At 44.5% G+C, this 22,027-nt stretch overlaps 1 protein-coding gene across 6 annotated transcripts; it reads left to right on the plus strand.

Annotated features, from left to right (window-relative positions):
* The first annotated feature begins 298 nt into the window (after positions 1 to 298).
* On the plus strand, positions 299 to 20,400 carry LOC133495119 (actin-binding LIM protein 1-like). Of its 6 annotated transcripts, XR_009793487.1 has the most exons (19): positions 299 to 391; positions 2,135 to 2,455; positions 8,244 to 8,369; positions 10,451 to 10,634; positions 11,874 to 11,983; positions 13,129 to 13,255; positions 13,397 to 13,490; positions 14,262 to 14,349; positions 14,438 to 14,496; positions 15,397 to 15,474; positions 16,031 to 16,201; positions 16,375 to 16,404; positions 16,489 to 16,609; positions 17,311 to 17,358; positions 17,742 to 17,806; positions 18,355 to 18,400; positions 18,477 to 18,500; positions 19,838 to 19,918; positions 20,262 to 20,400. XR_009793487.1 is itself a non-coding variant. In XM_061809356.1 (17 exons), exons 1-17 carry the CDS (start codon positions 316 to 318, stop codon positions 18,635 to 18,637), a joined length of 1,905 nt encoding a protein of 634 aa, XP_061665340.1. In that variant the 5' UTR covers positions 299 to 315; the 3' UTR covers positions 18,638 to 18,666. The 6 variants fall into 6 exon arrangements, 2 of the variants coding, with proteins under 2 accessions (XP_061665340.1, XP_061665341.1); XM_061809356.1 differs by lacking the exons at positions 19,838 to 19,918; positions 20,262 to 20,400 and having other exon boundaries at positions 18,477 to 18,666; XM_061809357.1 differs by lacking the exons at positions 19,838 to 19,918; positions 20,262 to 20,400 and having other exon boundaries at positions 18,493 to 18,666.
* Positions 20,401 to 22,027: the final 1,627 nt, after the last annotated feature.

Below are 22,027 nucleotides of genomic sequence, written 5' to 3' on the forward strand. Positions count from 1 at the left end.
CATACAAAAAAGATCTGTATATAAAATAACCAACATTACCATAACTGTTACACATTTTCAGTTTTCACAGTAGTGGAATTGATTTTTTTTTTTTTTTTTTTTTTTTTTTTACTATTTATGTCCAGTGCTTTTACTTTTAATGTCATCTTGAATTACAACAAATCATTGGACAATTTGAACAAGGGAAACTGAAAATGAACACAACTACTTCTGCTGCTATGTCTTGAATTTTATGTACTGTACATGAGATGATTTCTAATCTATGGAGAAGTTCTTGCAAGCTAAATCGTAAAATATGTGGGGGGAAAAAAAAGGATGTGTTTCTCTGAAATTTTTCTGTTGACATTTTTTTTCAGGACTTGTCTGATGTTCAGATATTTGTGTCTGTCGGGTGAGTTCAATTATTATTTTTTTTAATCATGTTTTATGCACAGCAGCACGTAGGTGGCGCTATGGCATTTATTTAGGCTATGCTCCATTTTCAAATCCGGCCTCTATTACTATATTAAGAGTCCTATAATATTTGTTGCATTCATTTAAACCCCCTTCCCCTCAAGAAAGGTAAGTTTTTTCTTTTTTTTTTTTGACTCGTTAAATATTTGATTAATTTCTTACAAGCCAATAATATATTTCTATATTGTACAACGTTATACCTGTATGTATTTAGTCCGACTGTACGCTAAAATATTACAAATGATTACTCTGAGTCTCAGATGAATAGTGGCCATGTTGCGGATGCCAAACAACAGTGGATTCCGAAAGACAGCGCGGATTAGTCACAAAAACACAAAACAATTACGAATTATGTTTTCAGACGACAGTTCAAAAGGTTCTTTGGGATACATTATTTAAATGGGGCCGTGTTCGTTTTAATCTGACGAAAGATCACGTGGACGCGGTTGAAAAACGATTACCTCGGAGTATACCCCGCCTTTGTTGAACCAAAAAATTAATAGAATTTTCTTGATTATTATGTTTAGCTTTATGTTACTGTAACAATCTAAAACACCATTGATGGGGTTGTGGTATTAGGACTTATTCACTGTCAGCATTCCCAGTTAATCGGATATTTGACTCCTAAAGCCGTCAATGGCAGTGAACGTGTCAGTGACGGATATTTGAACACAAACGAAGCAACATATGTAGACAGAAAATATTAACATTACTCCCAAGTATATATTCATCCTCTGATATCAACTAATCTTACTGCAGCCGTATACCATTATTGTCTGGGTTATACTGCAACCACGTAGCTACCCCTGTCATCATCTCCTTAATACAGAACACGCCCAAAGCATGATGCTACCACCCCCACGTTTCACAGTAGGGATGGTGTTCTCGGGATGGAACTCAACATTTGTCTTCCTCCAAACACGTTTAGCGGAATTACGACCGAAAAGTTCAATTTTGGTCTCATCTGACCACAAAACTTTCTCCCTTGACTCCTCCGTATCATCCAAGTGGTCAGGAATATCATAAATAGTAGGGCGATGGGGCTTTGGATGCTCGGATATGCCACTGATTCGCAAAAAAAAAAAAAAATCCTGACCCAAAAATGCGTTGAAAAATTTCAGCTGTGAAAAAACATTTTTTTTTTCCCCAAACTAAATTAAGCCATTTTCCAATTGTGAGATGACGTGTGCACACCAGATGGCAGCACAATGTCCATTGAATTTAAAAAAAAAAAATGTAGCCAAAGCAGTTTAAATTCTTTCCATTCTTTTTGTTCTTTTTTTTTTACTGGACAAGATGAACAGTTTACTGAACAGAATACTGGCATTTTCAGTCATTTCAATAGGGGGAAAAAAATGTCATGTTTTGCGTTACGAGCGTGCTCAGGGAACAAATTCCAGTCATATCTCAAGGCGCCGCTGTATTACAACAACAAAGGCTATTCCGTCTGCTAAAATGATCCGACTCTGACAAGATACTTGGAAGAATGTTACCTGGGAGACTTGCAAAAACCCTCTTGTTCACTGTGAAGATAAACACTATAAATACACGTACCTTAATCTGCTTACAGTACCGATGCTGCTTGATGGATCACACACACACACACACACACGCAGCCTGATCCTTAAGAGCAACCCAATTCCCGGCGTCACCCCCCCCCCCCCCCCCCCCCCCCATCCAGGGTCCGCTCTTATGGTTTCTCGCCTGGAGGGGTTGTGCAGCCTGAGCCTGGACTGTCTGGACAAGATGAGCATGTCGAGCCGCCTCAGCCTCAACAGCCTGGGCCGGATCTGCGGAACCGGCTCCGGCGACGACGTGGTGGTCCTGGACCGGGTCAAGAGGAAGAACTCGGTCAGGCGCATGTCCATCATCGAGGATGGCCAGATAGCCGAGGTTCTGTACTTGATCCCCAAGCAGTGCGTGGTGGACCAGCTGCCTTTCCTCAACCCCAGCGACTACGTCCTGTGTGAGAAGCTGGCGGCCATACCTGCGGATGTGTCAGGTACGCAAACACACACCGCTGCCTTGCACATGGGGAGGGGTGAATTGTTTAATAGCGCCTCGTTTAATATGCCTTCTGTCTCGGCCTCTCCGATATCAAATTAGAGGCGCAATAAGAAGCCAGATCACAAATCATATTTGTCTTGCACTCCTCTTAAGCCATCTTCAGTCTTTCAACCCAATTTCCGAACCCGCCTGTGTGGAGTTTGCATGTTCTCCCCGTGCCCGTGTGGGTTTTCTCCGGGCACCTCGGTTTCCTCCCACATTCCAAAAACATGCACCATTAATTGGACCCTCTAAATTGCCCCTAGGTGTGATTGTGAGTGCGACTGTTTGTCTCCATGTGCCCTGCCAGTTCAGGGTGTCCCCCGCCTCCTGCCCGTTGACAGCTGGGATAGGCTGCAGTACTCCCCCCGCGAACCTTGTGAGGATAAGCGGCTAAGAAAATGGATGGATGGATAAATCAGAACAAGTCAATTCTTTTCCATATCATTGGTGTTGTGAGGAAAATGTTGTCACGGTTCTGAGGTCGGGGGTTGGATTGAACATTCTCAGCGTAGTCGGGCTGATGATGATGATGATGATGATGGTTCTGGAGAAGTGAGGATTCTGCCCGACGTCAGCAATATCATAAATAATAGGACAGTGGGGCCTTGGATGCTGGGATATGACACTGATTTGAAAAAAAAAAACAAAAATCCTGATCCAAAAATTCCTCGAAAATATGAAAAAAAACCATTCTCCAATGTCTGGAATCCCATCCATCCTTTTTCTTTTGCCGCTTATCCTCACGAGGGTCACGGGGAGTGCCGGAGCCCATCCCAGCTGTCAACGGGCAGGAGGCGGAGTGTACACTCTGAACTGGTCGCCAGCCAATCGCAGGGCACATTACATATTACACTAGTTCTCAGCATCGGTACTGTACTGTATTGCAGTGTTCCAACCTTTATTGAGCCGTTGAATATTTAAAAAAGCTCAATGCCAGTGGAAAAAAATGTCCCAAAAATTATATTAACTGAAATAATGATGCCCCAGTTTACTCTCAAATTAAGTTATTCAGTAAGTATCTCTAGACTTAAACCCTATAGAGCATGCATTTAAAAAAAAAAAAAACATTGAAATAATGATCTCAATTTACTCACAAATGTATTTAGTTCAAAATCTGGGCCCGGTTGCTAGAATATAAAGCTACTAGTTGGCTTTAAGAAAGGATTGTTTATTTGCCACCGAGTAGAAGTGCATTTCCTGGTTCGGCCCATCAGTATACATTGCTAGCATACTGTCGATAAATGACCATAGACATTATTCTGTCGGTTCTCGACCAAATTTTAGATTCCTAAAATATACTGTATTCTTTTAATTGATTTAATACTTCCATCTGTCCATTTCCTTTGCCGCGTATCCTCACAAGGGTCGCGGGGAGTGCCGGAGCCCATCCCAGCTGGCAACGGGCAGGAGGCGGAGCGCATAGAGACAAACAGCCGCACTCACAATCACACCTAGGGGCAATTTAGTGTCCGATTAATGTTTTTTTTGGAACGCGGGAGGAAACCGGAGTGCCCGGAGAAAACCCACGCAAGCACGGGGCAAACATGCAAACTCCGCACAAGCGCGTCCGGGATTGAACCCGGGACCTCAGAACGGTGAGGCAAACGCGTTTCCCACTTGCCTGTCTGGAATTCATTTCCCTCCCCCACCCCGCCCCCCTCCCACTAGATTGAGCCATTTTCCAATTGTCGGCTGACTCGTGAAATCTCCGTCCAGTATTTGTACATACCGTACATGCAGGCTGAAGGAAAAAAGACTCACACTTACCAGTGAGTGGATGATGTCATGGCTCAGAGGAACATTTGTTGAACGCACAGCCGCTCGGCCCGCCCCTGTCCCCCCCCCCCCCCTTTTTTTTTTTTTTTTTTTTTTTTTACCGCGGGGCAATTGTTGAGCTGGTTCCCCTCCTCGCGCTGATCCTCAGCGGTCGGAGCTCGTCCTCTCCGAAAGACGTGCACAGAGTCAGCGCCATGAAGGAGAAAGGTAGCGTGCGTACATGCGTACGCATCCTTCAAACTTTTTTCCCGTTGCGTTGTGCGGTTATGCCCGCTTGTTTTCGTCTAATTGCGTCGAATTATGAGTACAGCACAAACAATATATTCCATATTTGCATTTGTAGCGCCATATATGACCATTTTAAATAATAAAAGTAATGCTAGTGATGAATTAGTACATCTTTATTTGGGGTAAGACTGATTGATGCTTCATCTTAAGTACTCTTTTGAGTTCATCGGTGTACGTTTCCAAAAATTGTTAAACTACCCCCCCCCCAAAAAAAAAAAAAAAAAAAAACTTTCAAGAAAGTCAAACTCGGAACGTTTACGGAAGTCTTAGAAACGAGGACATTGTCATTTTCTGCTCCGTTATGTTTGACTCTCAACCTCAGCGCATCGCTCCAGAAATACTTTGGACTGACAGATGGAGGAAAATATTCTGGAAGTGACCGGAACAAAATGAAGGGATACAAAGTTCTGCTGCCAAGTGCGGCAAAGGAAAAAGCTCAGCTGTCGCCGTTAAACAGAGAGCGATGTGATTTTGGCTGACCCTTTAAAAAAAAAACCCAGTCTGGTTTATTATTTTCTTTTTTTAGACCAGTAAGGCAAGAAAATGTTCTTTTGTGAGTTATCTGCTTAGTCAGGCTGAGGCTTCTTTCACTTGCAGTGATAAGTGTGTGTGTTGGGGGGGCGGGGGCGGGGGGGGGGGGGGGGTCAGTTCTCTCCTTCCACGTGTCTCCGTGATGCATTCCACAAAAATCTCCTGAGCTGCCTCCCATCTTTCCTCGCAATTACCGGCTCATCGTTTCGCTAAAATGTGACCTCACCCCCCCTTTTTTTTATTTCCTCTGTAAAAGAATGCTACATTGTTCAATGAGTCCACACTTCCTGGCCGCGGCATGAAAATGAAGTGCGATACTTTAAATAGGTTTCTCGGCCGCACGTACGCGATCAAGCGGTCATCTCGGGTTTCTATCCGTTTGCCGTTGTTCTAAATCCACCGTTTGCTAAGACTTGACAGTGGATCGTCTTCACGTTCAGAAAGAGATGTTTAAATTGTGCAGTTCATTTTTTCTGATATACCCAATTTTTTACTCCTTTACGTCATGTGTAGCGCCGATTCTGCTCCCACTAGTGGTCCCGGAAAGAACCGCCGCCCGAGTACAGTTTGATTATATTTAACTTTTAAGTACAGATTCTGTCTTTAAAACAAATGTATACTACGGAGTTGAGTAAAGTCCGCTTAGCTTCATGCTAACAAATAATGCAAACACCGTAGGCGGATCGAAAATAGCTCCAATGAAGTGGGTGAATAAGGATTTAAGTGACACAAAAGGTGTCTCAACACATGTAGACAGACAATATAACAGCACTAGTATAGCATATCTATCCATCCATCCATTTTCTTTGCCACTAATCCTCACGAGGGGTCGCGGTGATTGCCGGAGCCTATCTCAACGGGCAGGAGGGTGGGGTACACCCTGAAGCGGTCGCCAGCCAATGGCAGGGCACATTGAGACAAACAGACGCACTCGTCACAATCACGCCTAGGAGCAATTTAGAGCGTCCAATTCATGTTGCATTTTTCTGCAACATGCGAGGAAACCGGAGTTTCCGGAGAAAAGCCACGCAGGCACGGGGGGAGAACATCCAAACTCCACACAGGCGGGGGCTGGGATCGAAGTAGTTGTGAAACGTTTTTTTTCCGCATCTGCATAACTGAATTATACTGCCACCCAGTGGCCAGGTTGCATCCAATCTGGTCGTTTTGGCAAAATGAAACGAAGGAAAATGTTGAACAAACACCAAATAAATCCTCGATCTGCACCAACGTGCAACGAGTTTTCTGCGTATTCTCGCTAAGGAAACACCCAATGTTGGAGACGTGAGGTAGTAATCGTAAATTTGCCCTAACCCCTCTCTCAGGATCGCTTAATCAGTTAACGTCAAACGTCGGAACGCACGTTCTCGTAACCTTGTTTGTTACGACGCATGTGCCTGTTACCGTGGCGACAAATCTCTCGCGTTGCGGGGCAGATCCGCGGCCACGTGCCGAAGTCTCAATTTTATTAGCTTTCGTGAGGCTGAGCTGTGCAGTCACTTTTGTGTTTTGTGTCCGCCGAGATACAAAAAAAAAGTAACAGCGAGTCCGGGTAACATTAAAAGCAAAGAAAAGCTTAAAGTGTCTTTTAGAGGAGAAGAAAAAGAAAACACAGAGCGGGAAAGGGAACGCTTTCAATGTGTCACATTCTTTGGTCCGGCCAATTCCAGGCGGGACCTTTCCAGTGGCCTGTGATTAGATTGTGCAGGCATCCTCTCTTTTTGGCTGCCGCTGAGTACGACACAGACAGACAGACAGACAGACAGACAGACAGACAGACAGATAGATAGATAGATAGATAGATAGAATGAGGACCACTAAGTCTGTGGGAGAGGGGGTAGGGGAACACATCATATTTGCAAATCAGTCCTAATCTTGATCATTTTTCAGTTTTGAATTTTTGGTACAGATTTTTCACAAGAGGGCGGCACGGTGTGCTCAGCTGGTAAAGCGTTGGCCTCACAGTTCTGAGGGCCGCGGGTTCGATCCCGGCCCCGCCTGTGTGGAGTTCGCGTGTTCTCCCGCTGTGCCTGCGTGGCTTTCCTCCGGGCACTCCGGTTTCCTCACGCATCCCAAAAACACGCAACATTAATTGGACAATCTAAATTGCCCCTAGGTGTGATTGTGAGTGTGGCTGTTTGTCTCTATGTGCCTTGCGATTGGCTGGCGACCAGTTCAGCGTGGACACCGCCTCCTGGCCGTTGACGGCTGGGGATAGGCTCCAGCACTTCCCGTGACCCTCGTGAGGATAAGCGGCAAAGAAAATGGATGGATGGATGGTATAAAACCTTCAAGCAATAGATATTTGAACACAAACGGTAATGCAACCCATGTAGAGTGACAATACCACCGTACTCAAAGGCATATATTTTGCACCCCCTGCGACCCTTGTGAGGATAAGCGGCGAAGAAAATGGATGGTGTAAAACCTTCAAGCAATAGATATTTGAACACAAATGGTAACGCAACCCATGTAGACTGATAATAACACCAGACTCAAAGGCATATATTTTGCACTCCCCATGATCCTCGTGAGGATTACCGGCAAAGAAAATGGATGGATGGATGGTATAAAACCTTCAAGCAATAGATATTTGACTACAAATGGTAATGGAACCCTTGTAGATTGACAATACCACCATACTCAAAGGGATATATTTTGCACTCCCCGTGATCCTCGTGAGGATAACCGGTGAAGAAAATGGATGGATGGATTTTGACACAGGTGATTTTCTTTCGTGGGCCACATGAGATCAAGCGGCGTGCCGGATCTGGCCCCCGGGCCTTGTGTTTGACACCTGCGCTCTAAATTTGAGTAATCGTGTTGCGTCTATGTTGTAAGACACAAATAGACACACCTGTGGAAGTTATGACAAAACGAGGAGCAGGCATTCATTTTTTGTTGTCATCCACTCCCTTTTATCCCGAAGTGTCCCGTCAACATCAACGTTTTACGCCACGAACGAAATGACAAAGCGGATATCGTCCCTCCTTAATCTTATAATAATAATGATAATTCTCACGTCACACGGATTCCGTTGAGCGCCGAGTGACCACAAGTCCCGTTTTTTATTTTTTATTTTTGTTCCCGCGACACGCCGACGACAACGGGATGATTGAAAGCCGGCCTTCTGCTCCCCCCCGCAGTGCTTCACACTCACCCTCCCGCGGCCAAGCGGGTCACCCGGTGCGTCAAGTGCGGCGAGGTCTGCAGAGGGGAGGTGCTGCGAGTCCAGTCCAATCACTTCCACATCAAATGCTTCACCTGCAAGGGTGCGTATGCCGACCGAGCGATGCGAGCGGGTGGAAATTCTGCAACGTTGCCAAATAATTCCTGACAAAATGGGGCCAGAGTTGAAGCGGGTTACATCAGTGTTTCCCCGGCCTGTATGGAGCTGAGGAAATTTTATTTGATATCAGAAAAATTTGGAGTTTGCATGTTCTGTCTGTGCCTGCGTGGGTTTCCTCCGGGTACTCCGTTCTTCCTCCCACATTCCAAAAACATGCAAAATTAATTAGACGCTCTAAATTGCCCCTAGGTGTGATTGTGGGTGTGGCAACTAGCTCAGGGTGTACCCCGCCTCCTTTCCCGCTGACCGCTGGGATAGGCTTCGGCGCTCCCCGCGACCCTCGTGAGGATAAGCAGCTAAGCAAATGGATGGATGGATGGATGAATCAGAACAAGTCAATTCTTATCCAGGTAGTTGGTGTGGTGAGGAAAAAGGTCTCACGGTTCTGAGGTCAGGGGGTTGAATTAGGCAGTGAGGATAAGCGGCAAAAGAAAATGGATGGATATCGGAAAAATCTCACGGCACGTCGGAGGTGGATGGATTTATTGTGCCTTCTGCAATTTAGCGGAAGAGCATTTCATATTTCTGATTGTCACAATATGTCGCTGCCATAGTTAGAACAAAGTTACGTTATTAATAGTAAATATTTTTTAGTTCTGGTGAGGAAATTAAACAATGATGTAGTCAACGTGGCTGCCATTAAATGTAAATACGTCACCGCAATTGGTTATGTTCTGGCCACATGACTCCATATCGTTTGCGTCCCCATTGGGCATGCGCTGCTGCCGCTCATGCATTATTCAAACGCAATTTATGGAAATAAATATTCCGTTCTCAATGGGCTCTTGTGGTGGGCAGACAACCACGGGATTCGTGTTTAGCCAGCAGGCCATTGTCTTCACCTAATTGACCCTGACGGCCTTCTCGTGTCGGTGCCCTTGTTGTGTTCTCGTGCCGTGTTTACCTCGCGGGGGGTGGGGGGGACAAAAAATAGAGCAGCGAAGCTTACAGAATTTTAATCTACAACGACCAAGTGGGGGGCTGTGGTGAACGGGAATTGCCTTGAATTGTTTTCTCAGTTGCGGCAGTTTGAATTGCAAATGTCTCGCATTGAATTTGTGACTCTTTTTTTTATTATAATTAAGAGGTTGATTTTTTTTTTTTTTTTTTATTGTTTTTTTTTGCATGTAGCAAAGAAAAAGTAATAATAATTGCAAAAAAAAAAAATCAACCACTCCATAAAAAAAAACATTATAAAAGATTCTCTGTAAAAATAAATAAATAAAATAATAAAAACTAACTGGCAAAATTCTGCGTGAAAATCAGAAACCCAAGATCCCGAAAAATTCAATGTGATATAAATCTGACGTCAAAATTCAAATTCACAAAATATACTATACAGCGTCACATCAGAGGTCGTGCGATACAGACGCTGGAATGATAAACATATTCCATATACTTTATTTTGGGAGATTATAAACTATCCAAATGTAGTATTAACAAATAATAGAGGCGGCGAGGTGGATCGGGTAAAGCGTTGGCCTCACAGTTCTGAGGTCCCGGGTTCGATTCCGCCCCCACCTGTGTGTAGTTCGCATATTCTCCGACACTCCGGTTTCCTCCCACATCCCAAAAAACACGCGACATTAATTGGACGCTCGAAATTGCCCGTAGGTGTGTTTGTGAGTGCGACTGTTGTCTGTTTCTAGAATTGGCTGACAACCAGTTCAGGGTGTACCCCCACCCCACCTCCTTTCCCGTTGACAGCTGGGATAGGCTCACGGCACTCCCGCGACCCTTGCGAGGATAAGCGGCTAAAAAATGGATAATAGAGCAGCACTGTACCTTGTGAGCAGTTATTGATTGGAGGCAGTTTATTGTACTGGGATGCAGAGGCCATCTTTGTTTTTTTTTTTGTAGCTCGTGTACATGGTGAGTGACTTCCCGGATAAAAATAGACAGTCCTTGGCATTTGAATGCACTCAAATAATTGCTTAGTGTACTACAGCAAAGTGACCCAAGTGTAGGATGAATTCTTTTTCTTTTTGGCGTGTTTTTGCGCAGTGTGCGGCTGCGACTTGGCGCGCTCCGGCTTCTTCATCAAGACCGGAGAATGTTTGTGTCCGCTGGACTACCAGAGGCTTCACGGCACCGTCTGCAACAGCTGCGGAGGATTTGTGGAGGGCGACGTGGTCGCCGTCTTGGGAAAGACTTACCACCCGACCTGCTTCGTGTGCACCATTTGCAAGTAATATTAAAAAAACCAACCCACGCATACGCACCCACCCCCCCACCGCCCTCAGTTTCAACCCTCAATACTGTATCATGGGTGATAAGAATGTGAGTAGGACTTTGTTAAGCAGTACATGTTAAAGCTCCACTGTCATGAAATGCATGATTTTTAGTGTGTTATGAATGAAAAAAATGGCAGCCGGTCTGGACACCTCCGTTTTTTTTTCCACCACAAAACATGATTTTGACGTACATGGCTTTTTGTAACTCCCGCCATGAAAATCTTCTCGAGGGATTTGTTTTCGAGAAGAAACAGGAAGTGACGTACAGGGCAGTAGCGCACTCACACGGTCTCGTATGTTTATGCTAGTTTTACCTGCGGGAAGGTAGCCCGTTGTTCCTTCGTGCTAGCCAAAATGCCGACTCGTAGCATTGCTGGATATTGCTCGAACACTCGGGAGGCTGGATTCGCTTTTCATACTTTTCCAAAAAAAAAACTGTTCGGCGTGAAAAATGGATTGCACGGGTGTAAAGGACGAGAGCTTCGTGGGTTCCAAATGACAGGGAGGCGTGTATAGAGCTAGTAAAAAAAAAAAAAAATAGTTGGGGGGGTGTAATCCGTAAATCAGGGGTGTTAAATCTGTCGATATACCACTCCGGCGGAAGCCATGATCAGCGGACGTGGCACCGCCGGGGTGGCTCATCTCCGGCATGGAGGTGGATCGGACGGGGAGGCAGTTTGGCCGCGCCGTTGTCGTCGCTCGCGGGCGTCGCTCACGGCCCGCCGTTGTTCACCGCCGCCGAGGCGAATTGGGCGGGGAGGTGGTTTGACCGCATGGAATCCGCATATCATCTAAATATGGCTCGAAACGATAGGGTAATATTGCCCCAGTTACTTCACTCCGTTGTGAGATGTTCTTTTCGTTGCAGATGCAGCCAATATGGCGACCACTTAGATGTCGAATGAGAACTTCCCCAACTTTGCGCGTGGATTACGCGCTCTCCGCTCATATTTATTTTTTCGTATAGACATTGAAGTGAATAATGTTGTATGTATTTTTCATTACAACATCTATTTTAGAATGTTTATAGGGATGACACTTGACCTTTAAGTACTTCTACGACATTAGAGTACTTTAAAGAAAATGGATGAGAGCAAATCACAGAGGATATGTTACAAAGAAAAAAATTTGAATTGTATTGTATATATAAACGAGGTCAAACAAAGTTGTTTTTTTTTTCTGTTGCTTCTCAGGCAACCTTTTCCTGCTGGTGATTGCGTCACCTTCAGCGGGAAAGAGTGCATCTGTCAGCGGTGCGTTAGCCCCCTGACTCCCCCGCCCACTGGCATCAGATACTCCAACAGTAGGTGCACCTCTGCGGTCCTTTCCAGCGGAACGTTAGAGTGCGCATTCCGCGACGTTGTTTAGAAAACACGGCCGGCGTTCGGATGCATCGATAAACAGCCGTGCGCTTACGTTCTCGAGACGCACGAACGTGACTTTTGACACACACCGCTCTCGTCTCGGAAGTGTGTCAAAACAATGACTCAGCGGGGGCTTGACCTGAACTCGACTCGACCGCGCTTGGAACTCCTACAAACGGCGGGGATTGAGCCAAATCTCGGGATTAACGGGACGATTGTGCGCCGCACGATGGGACGGGACAAACTCGTGCTCACTTTTTGGTGCAAAAGTACACGCTGCTTTGTCAAATACCGTATAGTATACTTGCAACATGCGGCGGGGTTTAGGATATTTCATTCAGAATATACCTCCAATAGCTACCTACCTGCGATGGAAGCATATTGCAATCACTTGAGAGAAAAAAAAAAAACATTTTTCTTGAGTAATTTTTGAGAGGGCTTTGTTTTTTGGAATATTTTTTTCATTTGTTTTTTGGGAATCTTTTTTTTTTTCTGAGTATTTTTTTTCTGTTTTTCTAAATAATTTTCTTTTTTTCTGTCAATTGTCTTGTCCTGTTTTAATATATTTTCCCCGTATTTCTCTAAATCACTGGTGTCAAACTCAAGGCCAGGGGGCCTGGTCCGGCCCGCCACATGCTTGTATGTGGCCCGCGAAGCCAAATCGAGAGTGGGAATTTCCGTGGTTCTTGTAAAAATCTGTACCAAAATTTCAAATTTTCATATATAATAAATGATAACGTTGAGACATTTTTGTGTTACCAAACGTGAATAGTTTGAAAAACACATTACTCTTGATTTCTGATTCCAAAACTAGTTCGTAAATTGTCGAGGTAAATATGATGAGATGATTCAATATTTTTGTTCCACATTCATAACGGCCCTCTGAGGGAAACCGGAACAACGATGTGGCACGCGAGAAAAATGAGTTTGACAAATTATTTTTTTTCCTACCCAAAAATAAAAATTTTAGGAATTTAAAAAAAAAAAAAGCAACAACAACAAAAGGTAAAATTCCATGCAATCTATATTGCTAATGTCTGAATAATTGATAATTGTGCGCGTGCGTGTACGTGTGCACTCCTAGACTGCAACGGCTGCGGTCGCGACATCAAGAACGGTCAGGCTTTGTTGGCCTTGGGCAGCCAGTGGCACCTCGGCTGCTTCAAGTGCAACATCTGCAGGAAATTGCTGAGCGGCGAATACATCAGCAAGTAAATACAAATAAAAATGTCCCAAAAACGTTATGTAAATATCCCAAAATAACGATGATCTCTCCTCACTGTGCAATCTCTATTTGTACCTTTGTACCGTTTACCGCATTTAATTGTCCTCGGTCTTATTCCACCTTCCAGGGATGGGATTCCATATTGTGAGAGGGACTACCAGCTCCAGTTTGGGGTGCAGTGTGACGCATGTCAGAAGTTCATAACGGGCAAAGTCCTTGAGGTGAGGTAGCGACGTACAGTAAAGCCTCGGTTTTCGAACGTCCCCCCTTTTCGAACGAGAATTTTGAGATTTTTTTTGCTTCTGTTTTCGAACGGAAATCGGTACTCGAACGCCCCCGACAAAGCCCGCAGGTAACGTATTGCGCGCGGTCGGACCAGCTGACCCACTGCGCCGAAAAGACCCGGAAATAACGTAATGCGTGCGGCGCATGCGGCTGACCCGCCCACGACAGCCTTTGTTATTGTCTATTTGAACGACCCCTGAAAAACCCCGGAAATAATATCGCGCGCGGCGCAATCAGCGCACTTGTATTATTCTGTATATCCCAGCCTAGCGTACTGTACTACTAAAGCATACATTTTAAGCAAAAAAATAAATATATTTTAAAAATTATTTTATCATATAAAGTTAAAGAAGAAGGTGCATGGAAAAAGATGACACGCTGTGGCGACCCCTAACGGGACAAGCCGAAAGGAAAAGAAGAAGATTTTATTATATAAAGTATTTAAACTATACATGTATTTTTACTATGCAGTTTATTATCAGGAAAAGCTAAAAAAAAAAATGCTTTAAAAAGCCATTTTTTGTAGGCTTGGAACGCATTATTTCTTTTTCCATTCATTGTAATGGGAAACATCGATTCGGTTTTCGAACAAATCACTTTTTGAACCCTTTTCCGGAACGGATTGTGGTCGAGAACCGAGGCATCACTCTACTGAATGTCGCTTTTCTTTATACTTGCTATTTCTATGTACTTTCTATTTCCAAAAGGCCGGGGACAAACACTATCACCCGGAATGCGCAAGGTGCAGCCGCTGTGACAAAACGTTCACAGAGGGCGAAGAAATGTATCTGCAAGGTTAGTGCGGACATTTTTTTGGGCGGGGGGGGGGGGGGGTATTTGGAAACGTGTAACAGCGTAAGTGCAAATTGTCTCCGTCGGACAGGATCGGCCGTGTGGCACCCGCACTGCAGAGAAAGCGCCGGAAACCATGAAAGCAACAGGGTAGGAGCGGTCATGTGACACTCACCTTGTCTCCAAAATCATTGACGAAATGCAAGTTTTCGGGAACCGGATCTCCTTGTTCTCAGGTCCGAGGACCCAAAACGCCTTGTCTCGATTTCTTTTACCCCCCGAGTGAACTGAAGGTTAATAACGTGAGCGGCCTTTGCAGCTTGAAGTGAAATGTCCTAGCTTGAGATGAAGCATCACTATCTTCATATTCCATAATCAGTCACCATATTAGGTTAGATTACACTAATGATTTCCAGGGTGGGACAATTCTGCCGAATGTCCCTGGCATGTAGCTAAATTTTGTAACCTATTAGAAACATCGTGTGCAGTTTTAAAACAATTTTAACGAACGTAGTGGTGCAGCTGGAAAGCGTTGGCCTCGCAGTTCAGAGGTCCCAGGTTCAATCCCGGACCCGCCCGTGTGGAGTTTGCATGTTCTCCCCGTCGCCTGCGCGGGTTTTCTCCGGGCACTCCGGTTTCCTCCCGCATTCCAAAAACGTGGCAACCGTAATTGGAGACTCTAAATTGCCCCTAGGTGTGATTGTGAGTGCAGCTGTTTGTCTCTATGTGCCCTGCGATTTGGCTGGCAACCGGTTCAGGGTGTACCCCGCCTCCTGCCCGTCGACAGCTGGGATAGGCTCCAGCACTCCCCGCGACCCTCGTGAGGATAAGCGGCGAAGTAAATGGATGTACGGATGGATGTTCACAAAACTCATGGAAGTTGCCGCAGATGATTTTCCTTTGTGGGCCACATGACATCAAGCGGCGTGCCGGATCTGGCCCCCGGGCCTTGAGTTTGACACCTGTGCTTTAGAAAAACATGGGCAAAATTAGAAAATGGAAGGATTTGCAAAAATCAGACTTTTTTTTTTTTTTCCCCCTCTCGCTTAGTCGACTTTAACTTCTTCCGAGAGCTCCTGCTCCAGACCGGGCTCATGCACACCCGGAAGTCCCGGCCGCTCCATCTGCGTGAGTATACATTTATTTCCGTCGTTGTTTACATCGGTGGGACTAAGTCAGGTAGTCTGCACGTCAAAAGTAAGTCGGAAGTCTTAATCTTCAAGTTGCAAGCGAGTTTTGGGATTACTCCGGTTAAAACGAAGCGACTCAAGATAGTTGGATTAAGACACGACTTGTTATAAAATAGTAATAATGCAAAAGAAAGTCAAGTTAGTGTAGGTGACGGGTTAGGCAGGGTCGGCAACAGAAAATCGAGTCCCAAGTCCTCCGATGAAGTTGGACTCCAGTCGCGTCATGTGACGCCTCGGAGTTAGATGAAATAATAAGATCGCTTGGCGTTGTTGTGTTTTATCTGTTGTAGTTTGATGTCACTCAATGAACTTTAAGACCACCGCAACACCCGAAAAACAACACCAAACCCTTCGAGTCGCATCAGCGGCCGCCGCGTTGTGGTCTTAAAGTCTCATATTCCTCCCCAGCAGTGCAAACCTTGAACTTTGACCTGACTCAACCCCGCCATGTGTCCTTCTCCCATCCCCAAACCCGCTGTCCCTCCCCCACCCAGGCTAAAGTAGACGATGAGATCATTGATTACCGAGACTTAGCAGCGATTCCCAGAGTCAAGGCCATTTATGACATAGAGCACCCCGATATGATGTCCTATAAAAGTGACGGCATCGCCTCGGTTGCTTTGGACAGCGGAGGCGACACGCGGGACAGAAAAAGCTCTGCAGAGGTAACATCAGTCGGTGCTCAAGTCGGAATTTCAATCCCCCCCAAAAAACCGAAAAATCTTCATTTATATCTCATCTGGTAACAAAATAGACATAAACAAATATTCTGTGCTGTAGAGAATTTAAGGTAATGTTACACATATCGTACATTTTGTCTTTTGTTTTTTTTCCTTAGTCTCTGGCAAACGTCTCGGAGACCACAGAGGTAAAAATCTCCCGCCCGCCGGACTGGCTCAGTCGCGGACGTGACGTCGTTCCTCCTGACCGCCGTCCTGTCGTTTTTGTCCAGGAGAGCTACGAGTTGAGGAAATGCGTTCCCAAATCGGCGAGCCACGGATCCTTCGGCGTTCAGACGTACGGCCGCCACAGCTACACGCCGACTCGCTCGCCGCAACACTTCCACCGGCCCGGTAACGCTCCCGAGTTTTGAAACACTGTCTTTTCAACTTCCTTTGACAAACGTGTTGTTTAGTTGTTGTTGTTGTTGTTTTTTGAAATAAATTCCCCAATCCAGCGGCACGGTGGATCAGGTGTTAAAGCATTGGCCTCACTGTTCTGAGGTCCCGGGTTCGATCCCGGATCCGCCTGTGTGGAGTTTGCATGTTCTCCCCGTTGCCTGCGTGGGTTTTCTCCGGGCACTCCGGTTTCCTCCCACAACCCAACATATGCAACATTGATTGGACACTCGGAATTGCCCTTAGGTGGGATTGTGAGCACGGCTGTTTGTCTCGATGCGTCCTGCGATTGGCTGGCAACCAGTTCAGGGTGTGCCCCGCCTCCTGCCCGTTGACAGCTGGGATAGGCTCCTGCACTCCCCTCGTGAGGATAAGCGGCAAAGATAATGGATGGATGGAAATTCCCCAATCCAGTAAATTGGTAAATGCAAAAATGGAGATTATTCGCCTGGTCTCCATGGGAACATTGAGCCACCTAGTGGTCAAATTTAGCAGCCAATTTGAACCCGCACGGCCGAGAATGGTGCGAATGTTTCCGCGACACCGCATCGATATCTGCTCATTTAATTTCTTTGGATGATGTCGCGCCGGACTCTTTTGTGCCGTGGCTGCATTTGGCTATAAAATAATTATTCACGTTCCATCTCCGTCTACAGATCAAGGTTTCAACATGTACAGAAGGCCTCCAATTTTCAAGCAGCAAGGTACTTTGTTTATTTACATATTTTTTACGATCTAATAAAACCGCGACATTGCAACACTGACACTTGGCGCACCCTCGTGAGGCTTTATAATGCCGTGCCTAGTTTTTTTTTTTTACAGCGGTCGGCATGTACGCATATGTCGGACTTTGGCTGAAAGCACAAAAGAAAAATCATTTAAAAGCGTTCAAAAATGCGCATTATTCTCTTCGTTAAAAGTGTCGTGTATGTTAATTTGCTGTGATCAGACGAAATCAAGGCTAGAGAGGTAACAAATGAAAAAAAAAATGTATATATATATATATATACACACACACACGTTAATCATTACCTGACTGAGGCAAAGAGTCAAAATGAGATAATATAACTGCTATTTTTTTATGTAGACATAGAGCCAAACTCCAGCCAAACTTCCTCTTTGCCTGGATACGCTTCCAACGGCCTGAGTCCGGTAAGTGGATTTTCGGACGCTATGCTACTCCATACCATCCATGTGGGAGGAGCCTGGAAGCACCTACAACTGACAGGCGACCAGTTCAGAGCGTGGTCCGCCTTTCGCCCGAACCTAGCTGGGATAGGCTTCAGCTTTCCTGCAACCCTTGTGAGGATAAGCGGCTTGGATAATGACATGAATATACTATATTATACTACTTTGCATTCCGTTCAGGCTGTGGGCTTTCACTACATATTTGATGGCAGGGGTTGTCAAACGTTTCGGGTACGGGACAGACGTTTTTTTTTCCCCAAGTACCCCCTCAAAATGGTAATGCCACCACATGTATCCCAAAATGTCATGTTAGTTAAAAAGTTGCCTGCTTTGTAGGAGGGGGGGGGGAGGAGGCAAAATGTTCCATTAACAATACCCTAACCTATGGCGTAATATTTTTGTGAGGTTATGATTGGGCGGACCCCCAAGCTTACGGCCCATGGACCCCCACTGGGCCCGGGGACCCCACCTTTAGAACCACTGGCTCATATGAAGTTTTGTCTTCCATTCAGCCACAGTCGAGCGATTTCCTCCGGAGCAGCGGCGACACGTTAAGAGGTACGCGTAGCGATGCTGTTTTCCTTTACATTCATAATTCTTTTCTTTTCTGCTAATCATCCTAAAATAAAAAAAGTGTTTTTCCCTTTCAGATTTGAAGGTATGTGTGAGGATTTTGCAGAGTCGAGTCCACGGCGCCTCCTTGTCTCCTCTTTGAAGCATCCGTGCAACTTCGCAGGGCATCTGTACAGTATTAACATCACAGCCTCTACTGCTAATGTCTGCTTTTGCCAGTAGTACTTGTGGCATCCCACCCACCGCCCCCCCCCCCCCCCCCCCCCCCCCGCTTGTACTGCTCGAGTGATTAACCGTGTTGAGATCTCTGACTGCTGCAAGTGTTTGCTCGTGTCCGTAGCTCCTCGGCGACAGCCCGCATCCATTTGCGCGAATGGACCGAGGAGTGTCAATGCCTAATTTGCTGGAGCCGAAAGCAAGTATTGCATCCATGTTTTCATTCTTCTCTCCAAATTCTGTGCTTGAGGGCTTTTTTTTTTTTCTTTTTTTTTGCTTTCTTTCCAAATACTAACATTGCACGTATCTCAGTGGTGGGAAGGGGTTTCCTCCCACATCCCAAAAACATGCAACATGATTCGGACACTCCAAATTGCCCCAAGGTGTGATTGCGAGTGCGGCTGTTTGTCTCAATGTGCCCTGCGATTGGCTGGTAACCGGTTCAGGGTGTACCCCGCCTCCTGCCCGTCGACAGCTGGGATAGGCTCCGGCACTCCCCGCGACCCTCGTTGAGGATAAGCGGCTAAGAAAATGGATGGATGGATAGTTCTGATGTTTCATTCCCTACATTTGTAAACAGATATCCGTCATTTCTACTCCTTATGTAGTCAAAATAGGTTTGCTACTTTTTAAACTTACACAGGTGACAATGTAAAAAAAAAAAAAGATATTAATAGAGAGATAAATTTAAACCCGGTTCAAATATTCCCTGTGTAAAAAAAACAAAACAAAATAAAAAACATACAAGTAAGGTTACTATTACTATTTTTTTTTTTTTTTTTTTTTTTTAGATTTTAGGTAGGAACTCATTTTTTGACAGCATAAAAGTAAAGTGCACTATCTGGCTCTTCATTAAAAAATATGTTAAATGTATTGGATTTTTTTTTTCTTCATCCAGTATTGTGCAAGGCACACAACACAAAGATTTTTGTCTGCAGTGATTATTTTTGCCACGTTATCAAAACAGCTCCGGTATATAATTGACAGTAAAAATCTATTTTTTTCCATCTTCATTTTGTCCTTGGGTACATTTCAAAGTTTACTTTTTTTTAAGCGTTGGATCAACTTTTAGTTGAACCACCCATCCTTTAATTTATTTAATTTTACACAAGTATTTGTACTACTAGAAAATACTGAATGTGTGTACTTTTGTCACTTCTGATGTATTTGCACATACCGGTTTTAACCCATCTTTGCCGTGTCAAGGTCTACCCGTATGAAATGCTTACGGTTGCAAACAGGGGACGTGTGAAGCTTCCCAGAGAAGTTGACAGAACACGACTGGAGGTAATGACATCATTTATGTAAATAAAAAAAATGTAATTAAAAGAATTATGCTAAGTGCTAAATGCAACACTTTCCCATGTGCGTATTGCACCAGCATTTTGCTGTTTTAAAAAAAATGCTGAAGTACTGTCATGGTGAGCTTTTGTGTGGCAAATTTTAATTCTGATTGGTTAAAGAAATTGGACTAACACATCGATGCTTAGATCTGATTGGACCAGGAATGTGATATGAACATAATGGGAGCAGGAATTCTAGAAAATAAAGAAAATTGACTCCGATTTTGGTTGTGACTGCAGCTCGCGTGCTTTTCTGCTCGTGATTGTGTTGTCCGCTTTTATTTCAGCGTCATCTGTCCCCAGATTCCTTCTTTGACGTCTTCGGCGTGTCCATAAAAGAATTTGACAGACTTCCGCTTTGGAAACGGAACGAGATGAAGAAAAAGGCAAATCTCTTCTGAGCGCATCTTTTCAGCCGCCGTTGTCTTTTATTTATTGTCACGTTGCTATGATTTCAACTTACTGATGGGGGCACCAGAGCAGTGAAAAAAAAAATTATATACATATTTTTTTCCTTCTTTTCAGTCTGTGCTCGTATTGAAGGATTCCGAGTACTAAATTATGTGAGCGAAAAGCTGAATCATAGGAATTTTAGTGCATGGAATGTTATGTTAAAACAATCTGGAAGATCTCAAAGCGGAGCCTCTCACGTTAAGCTTCCCGCTCTATCATTGTGCCGTGCTCCCTAATGTCTCAATTTATACTTGCCTTCAGAAAATTATAGAAAAATTGATTTATAAAAGGATATTTAGATGTTTTTTTTTTTCCCCTAAAACTGTTGCAGTGACAATTGCACATTCATGAAATTACTTAAAGCACAAGTGACGGGACCGAGTGCATTAGGTGCTATAACAAAAGAATCTATTAGTGTCACGGCGTATGTATATTGCAATATTATATTTGAATGACAATACTATATTTAAAAAAAATAGTTGCTGCACACAAATATGCTTTGCTGCCTCACCGAGCGCTGTAAAATAAAACGAGTCAAAGTGGATATTCATGCCCGTGTGTGTGTGTGTGTGTGTGTGTGTGTGTGTGTGTGTGTGGTACTACGCATATTTGAATCATATTTTTGGCTCACGTCCCCGATGAGGCCTTCCAAGGTTGCACATGAACTCCCAAAATGAAAAGTATGTCATTTTTTTTCCGACTTTCATCCGGACCTCAAAGAGCCGGTTTATGATGACAGATGATGACGACTTGAGCCACTTATCAGATCCCTTTGTTGCCGTTCTCCTGCCTGCAGATTATTTGAGCAAATATCCAAATTGCCGTCGGCACGTGAAGAACGCAAGCCCGAAAAGGCGTCTCGAATCTTAAAAGGCCGGAATTCTGATGGGTGCGCTGGATTTTTTTTTTGTTCCGTCAAAGATGGGCGATCACACGGTTATTTTTGGACGAAGTGCTTCAAAGAGCCTGTCAGTGTCATCACGCTCGCTGACAATTCTACTTTTATGCTTTTTGACTATGAATATCGTTCCTTCCTCTTCAACTGTTACTTTCTGGACCTCCTTCCTGCCATTCGACCATCAGACCCTTTTTTTTTATATATCCTTAGCTCCTTCGCTTAAACCCACTTTTCTCCCTTTCTTCCTTCTTCCCTTCCTTTCTTTGTCCCCCCTTCTTTTATTCCCTGTCTGTCCTCCTCACTTGGGGACCTGTCCAGTAATTATTTTTTTCATTTTTGACTCAAAATATTCCCCATCATTCCAAGTATTGAAGCTAACTTTGGCCGCAATGTTTACCAGTATACTTTTTTTTTTTAAATACTTGAATGCACATACTGTTGTCATATTTATTTGGTTATGTTACGATGCTTCAGTCCACATCTTGAAGTCGTACGAGGACAAATAATCACGATTTGCACCTTTTAATTCAACCCCGACGGTCGGTTGTCTCACTCCGTGCATGAAGTCATATGTTTTGACTCCTTTTCAACGAAGCTGCCAACATTTTGCAAATGTTTTGACGCACTCTCACCTTTTCCTGTGTCTCCTCGTCCTGTTATTGTGGACTTTTGAAGATTTATATAGAAAAAAAAAACGGTACA

This window comes from Syngnathoides biaculeatus, chromosome 22 (assembly GCF_019802595.1).
Source record: "Syngnathoides biaculeatus isolate LvHL_M chromosome 22, ASM1980259v1, whole genome shotgun sequence".
NCBI classification, from domain to species: Eukaryota; Metazoa; Chordata; class Actinopteri; order Syngnathiformes; family Syngnathidae; genus Syngnathoides; species Syngnathoides biaculeatus.

What these genes read in the sequence shown, in the direction of transcription:
- LOC133495119 (XM_061809356.1), top strand. Translation starts at nt 316, where the DNA reads ATGTGTTTCTCTGAAATTTTTCTGTTGACATTTTTTTTCAGGACTTGT. An exon ending in CAAATGCTTCACCTGCAAGG is followed by an intron (nt 8,370 to 10,450) that starts GTGCGTATGCCG and finishes GTTTTTGCGCAG; the next exon opens with TGTGCGGCTGCGACTTGGCG. An exon ending in TGGCATCAGATACTCCAACA is followed by an intron (nt 11,984 to 13,128) that starts GTAGGTGCACCT and finishes GTGCACTCCTAG; the next exon opens with ACTGCAACGGCTGCGGTCGC.